This window comes from Thamnophis sirtalis, unplaced genomic scaffold (genome assembly GCF_051295495.1).
Source record: "Thamnophis sirtalis isolate CommonGarterSnake01/CBP01778 unplaced genomic scaffold, rThaSir2_p1.2 scaffold_2, whole genome shotgun sequence".
Classification (NCBI taxonomy): domain Eukaryota; kingdom Metazoa; phylum Chordata; class Lepidosauria; order Squamata; family Natricidae; genus Thamnophis; species Thamnophis sirtalis.
Genome location: NW_028261382.1, coordinates 758648 through 764647, shown reverse-complemented (window position 1 = coordinate 764647; position 6000 = coordinate 758648). Strand labels below are relative to the sequence as shown.

Below are 6000 nucleotides of genomic sequence, written 5' to 3'. Positions count from 1 at the left end.
CTATCTATCTATCTATCTGATTGTTGGGGGCGATATGCTGACTCTGTAAACCGCTTAGAGAGGGCTGAAAGCCCTATGAAGCGGTATATAAGTCTAACTGCTATTGCTATCTATCTATCTATCTATCTATCTATCTATCTATCTATCTATCTATCTATCTATCTGATTGTTGGGGGCGATATGCTGACTCTGTAAACCGCTTAGAGAGGGCTGAATGCCCTGTGAAGCGGTGTATAAATCTAACTGCTATTGCTATTCCCTCCCCTGGGAATCCCTGGAGGTGCAAGTCCTCAGGAGGGTATCCTTGACTCTCTCTCTCTCTCGCTTGGGCGTGGTCGGGATCCACTTCCAGGTTTGTCTCTCCCGTGAAATATTCCGGTGGTTTTACTCCCTAGGATGTTTTGGAGTACAAAAAGAAGCAGAGGCCCCAGAAGATCAGGATGTTGGACGGCTCTGTGAAGACGGTGATGGTGGACGACTCCAAAACTGTTGGAGAACTTCTGGTGACCATCTGCAGCCGGATAGGTAGGATAAGAGGGCGGCCCGCCAAGCAGATTGTCCCCATTCCCCACAGAAGAGCAATCAAATCCTCCCCTCCAGACGAAGGGATCCCAGGGGGCCAAACCCCATGTGAAAGAGGGTGAAAGGTCTATGAAGCAGACTTCGTGGCAGGCCGTGGTAATCAGCCTTCAAGAGTGACTTCCAAAAGTGACATTCCAGGAAATGAGCCAGGCCGTAGTTAGTTGGCCTCCAAAAGGGCCTTTTCATGGATTGAGAACCTGTGCTGGGAATCGCTTGCTCTCTCTCTCTGCTGGCGGCTGTCTATTAATTGGGTCTGTAGTACAATTGGTCATCATCTAGAACAGTGTTTCTCAACCTTGGCAATTTGAAGATGTCTGGACTTCAACTCCCAGAATCCCCCAGCCAGCATTTGCTGGCTGGGGAATTCTGGGAGTTGAAGTCCAGACATCTTCAAGTTCACAAGGTTGAGAAACACTGTCCTAACCACTGCTGGGGAATTCTGGGAGTTGAAGTCCGGACATCTTCAAGTTGACAAGGTTGAGAAACACTGTCCTAACCACTGCTGGGGAATTCTGGGAGTTGAAGTCCGGACATCTTCCAAGTTGACAAGGTTGAGAAACACTGTCCTAACCACTGCTGGGGAATTCTGGGAGTTGAAGTCCGGACATCTTCAAGTTGCCAAGGTTGAGAAACACTGATCTAGAAGGTGGGTAGCCCTTGGTGTGGACGGGAGGAGAAGGCCTTGCCTCTCTTAGGTCTGCCTTGATTTGGAAGTGGACTGTAAGCGCTGACGTTAAAGCGCAGCCTACTTTCCTGGAGCTCCCAGCCACAATGTCATCCTCTTAATTGGATGTGATGCTTCAAATTCTCTGCCAGAAGGAAGTCTCATCTTTTTTTTGCTGCTGGAGGAGCCGAAGTCCTTGTGCCCGTCCTCTATTGCGCAACTCTGTTGTTTGCTGGAAGAGGACAGGGGCACTAAGGAGTTCTGGAAAGACCAACATTCACCCATGGTAGTTAATGGCCGGGGACGGGTCCAAAGAATTGCTCTTTCTTGTGGCTTCATCAGGGTGGTTCTGACCCACAGACTTCTTTCCAAACCATGCCGGTTCTTGCAGCTCAGAAAAATGACCTTTTTTTTTTTTTGGCATTTTTTAGGCATAACCAACTATGAAGAGTATTCCTTAATCCAAGAAGGCATTGAGGAGAAGAAGGAAGAGGGCACGGGGACCCTGAAGAAGGATAGGACGCTGCTACGGGATGAAAAAAAGATGGAGAAATTAAAAGCCAAGCTGCACACGGATGACGACTGTGAGTGGCTCCCTCGGATATCGAGTCTTCCCCAGGGACGAAGAAGTCGTTTGTGATAGAACGGGAGGGATTTCGTAGTCGAACTGCTTAAGCAGGAACACCTTAGATTAGTACATAATCTAAGGTGAAGGCGGATATCTTGAAATGTCCACGCTCTAAATCAAAATATATATTTTGAAATTTTATATATGTATGTATGTATGTATGTATGTATGTATGTATGTATGTATGTATGTATGTATGTATGTATGTAAATCTTGCTCTGCATTTTTCTCCTTCCTAACTTGGTGCTGCCCAGTTCCCGTAGTGATTCGTAGCCAAGCCCGTAGGGCAGAGGTCTTCAAACTGGGCAACTTTAAGACTTGTTGGACTTCAACTCCCAGAATTCTCCAGCCAGCTCTGCTGGCTGGAGAATTCTGGGAGTTGGAAGTCCACAAGTCTTAAAGTTGCCAAGTTTGGGGGCCCCTGCCGTAGGGAATCATGGGAGCTGCAGTCCAATGATCTAAAGGAGGCTAAGCTGTGAAATGATCTGCCTCCTTCCTCTCTTTCCACCCCCAGTGAACTGGTTGGATCACAGCCGAACGTTTCGGGAACAAGGGGTGGACGAGAACGAGACGCTCCTCCTGAGACGGAAGTTCTTCTACTCTGACCAGAACGTGGACTCCAGAGACCCCGTCCAGCTCAACCTGCTCTATGTTCAGGTGTGCCGGGGGGGGGGGGACGACAGGACAGGTGACCCTCTTGCTAAGGTCTGGTCAAAGGCAGTTTGACCCTCCTTGATTCATCAAGCCACACATCTGCACATCATGTTCAACCATGACCTTTGGGCGCGAAGCCATGGACAGGGGGTCCCAACCCCCACCCCCCAAAAAACTAGGTTCTTGCAGAGTTAGACTAAGTAGTTCAGAGGTCTTCAAACTTGGCCCTGTTAAGACTTGTGGACTTCAACTCCTAGAATTCTCCAGCCAGCTATGCCGGGAGTTGAAGTCTACAAGTCTTAATTGTAAATGTGTTTTTATTTTCCATTTTTCATTTTCGTACAGTCACATATATACTGTGCATAACCGGGGCCATATAACATTAAACAATAAACACAGCCATTCCTCTTGTCAACAATACCCCCAAAAATAGAAACCCAATGTACCTCTTCGACCCTCCATACACCCTTTCTTTCGCCCCCCCTCCAACTTTCCATCTTCCCTCCATCATTCCCCTCTACCCTACTTCCCCTCCCCCTCTACCACTCCTCTCTCCCGATAGACTCCCTCCCTTCCTTCTCACCCTCCCTCCCTTCCTCTCTCCCACCCTCTCTACCCCTCTTTCTTCTATCCCTCTACTCCTCCCTTCGGTGTATTTCTACTATATGTTAATATATTCAGCCTGTCATATTTTTACAGTGAAATTAAAGAGCAACAGTATACAAGTGCAATCATGTTATTTTAAAATCTAGCACATACTATATATCCCCCCTCCCCCCTAACACCCCACCTCCCTTCCCCCCCCCTACAAGTCTTAAAGTTGCCAAGTTTGGGGACCCCTGAACTAGATTTATTGAAAGGAAAAGGGGGTTTGGTTTGCAGACTCCTGAGAGCCGGAAAGGGGTATTTTAGCCCCACGTGTGAGTAAGTCCATTCAGGTGAGGCTTTTCATCCCCACTGAGGCGGCTGCTTTGAATGGCCTCTTGCAGGTGCTCCTTCTCGTTTCCTTTGGAAGGAAGGGGAGTGCTGAATTTCTTGGAAAACGTGGCCAAGGAGGAGTCGAGATCTTTGGGGCTGATGTGGACTCTTTCCCCGCTTGCTTTCTAGGCCCGGGACGACATTCTGAATGGTTCCCACCCGGTGTCCTTCGAGAAGGCCTGCGAATTCGGCGCTTTCCAGGCACAGATCCAGTTTGGGCCTCATGTGGAGCACAAGCATAAACCCGGCTTCCTAGAGTAAGCGAGGGTCTTCCCTTGGGGGCTAAGCGGAGCTGGGCAGCTGCCTGCACAATGGCTTTAGCCCCGGGGGTCTTTGGGGACCACCCCCACCCCTCCCTTCCCCCACCCCCAGGATCATTCCAGCATTTGTTGCTGAGAAGCTGCGGGGAGGTCTCTGGAAGTCTGGTCCTCACCCCCAGCCTCTTTCCTCAAAGCCCGGAAGGGTGGAATGGAAGCTCTTTGCCAGCACTTCCCACTCTGGAATTGGAAATGCCGGGATATCTCAGTGGGCAAGGCAGCGCCACGCCAGCCTCAAGGAAATAGCAGTAGCACTTAGGCTTGTATGCCGCTTCGCAGTGCTTTTACAGCCCTCTCTAAGTGGTTTACAGAGTCAGCCTCTTGCCCCCCCCAACAATCTGGGTCCTCATTTGACCCACCTCGGAAGGACAGAAGGCTGAGTCAACCTTGAGCCGGTCAGAATCGAACTCCTGGCAGTAAGCAGAGTTAGCCTGCAACACTGCCTTCTAACCACTGTGCACCACAGAAGGAAGGAAGGAAGGAAGGAAGGAAGGAAGGAAGGAAGGAAGGAAGGAAGGAAGGAAGGAAGGAAGGAAGGAAGGAAGAGGAAAATAGCAATTGCCCTTAGTCTTATATGCCGCTTTACAGTGCTTTTACAGCCCTCTCTAAGCGGTTTACAGAGTCAGCCTCTTGCCCCCCCCAACAATCTGGGTCCTCATTTTTCCAACCTCAGGAGGACAGAAGGCTGAATCTTTGAGTCAGTCAGGATCGAACTGCTGGCAGTGGGCAGAGTTAGCCTGCAATATTGTATTCTAAGGGGAGGGAGGGAGGACTAGCAATAGCACTTGGACTTATATACCGCTTTGCAGTGCTTTACAGCCATCTCTAAGCGGTGTACAGAGTCGGCAGTGTCTCCCCAACAATTTTGGGTCCTTGTGGTTTATACTGACCTCAGGAGGATGGAAGGCTGAGTCATCCTTTGGAGGCTCCCTTGAAGGGTTCCTGATGCTGCTGCTGTTGAATTGATGGGGGAGATCTCCATCAGATTTTGCTAAAGGAGCCCCACGGGATTTAAATAATGTGGATTAATCACATCTGGAGGTTTCTGCGCCTCCTCGGGAACAGCTGCTCAGAGTTCAGCTTCAGAAGGCTTGATGGGGCCTCGTCCCCACCCTTTGCCCCCCCGAGGAGGGTCCTTTCTTTAAGGAGGGAGGAGCATCCAGGCGTGCTAATAATGGAAGGATCCCAAGTGGCCAGCTGCTGGACTTCCATTCCCAGAATGCCCCCAGCCAGCCTAGCCCGACTCCCCGGATCTTCTCCCCAACGTCTGCAGCCGAATGTTTCCCAGTCGAGAGGAGGAGGAGGAGGAGGAGGAGGCCACCTTCATTAATTGTGACTTCTTGTTCCTACAGTCTGAAGGAATTTCTCCCCAAAGAATACATCAAGCAAAGAGGAGCCGAAAAGAGAATATTCCAGGTAATTGAAAAGGGAGCCTTCTACCCCGAGCAGGGAGACAGCGCGCATCTCAACGGCCCTTTTCTGCATGTGTCTGTGTGTGTGTGTGTGTGTGTGTGTGTGGTTTGTGGCATTCTGTCAAATGTAAAGGAAGCAGGTGTTCTTCCTCTCTTCGGCTCCCTTTGGCAAACTTCCTACCCGAAATTATAGCTTTGTGTCTGGTTGGAAGAGTGGTTTGCTTTTCAGTGCCTTCTCTCCAAGACAGGAGGGGGTTTAATCGCCTTTGACTGCAGTGAAGAAAGCAGAGAAGGAGGAGAAAGGAGCTTTCTTTTTATAAAACAAAGTTTTCTTAAATTTTTTGTTACCTATTTGACTTCTTTTATAAACAGAGCATTGGCCAGATTTCCCCCCTTAACATCTTCTCATAGGCATAGTTCATTTTGCATCATATTTCCATTTCCAATTTCATCCCTATTGTTTTCTTTCCATTTTTTCCATCTCATCTTTGTTCTGTATTTTAAACTTTTTAAAATGCTTTTCAACTGTTTTTATGTAAGCCGCCTGGAGTCCTTCGGGATTGGGCGGCATACAAATCTATTAAAATTGAAAATTGGAAATTGGTTTAATTTCTTTCTTCTTAATAGATAAACAATATCACTACTTGTCCCTCCCAAGTTAATCAAACTTAACATTTCATTTCCATCTTTTATTCTACTTTACTATAGGAAACATGTGACCTCAGATTTAATTTTGTATAATAAACATTTCACTTAGCTAATTAT

The 6000-nt window shown here is 48.3% G+C and overlaps 1 protein-coding gene across 1 annotated transcript in view; it reads left to right on the top strand.

Annotated features, from left to right (window-relative positions):
• Nucleotides 1-6000, top strand: part of TLN2 (talin 2) — a 46631-nt gene that overhangs the window by 3237 nt on the left and 37394 nt on the right. Inside the window, exons 3-7 of the mRNA XM_087703954.1 lie at nucleotides 396-525; nucleotides 1678-1830; nucleotides 2389-2531; nucleotides 3636-3763; nucleotides 5176-5239. Of these exons, the coding sequence (XP_087560080.1) occupies nucleotides 396-525; nucleotides 1678-1830; nucleotides 2389-2531; nucleotides 3636-3763; nucleotides 5176-5239 (618 nt within the window). The remainder of the gene's footprint in view (nucleotides 1-395; nucleotides 526-1677; nucleotides 1831-2388; nucleotides 2532-3635; nucleotides 3764-5175; nucleotides 5240-6000) is intronic.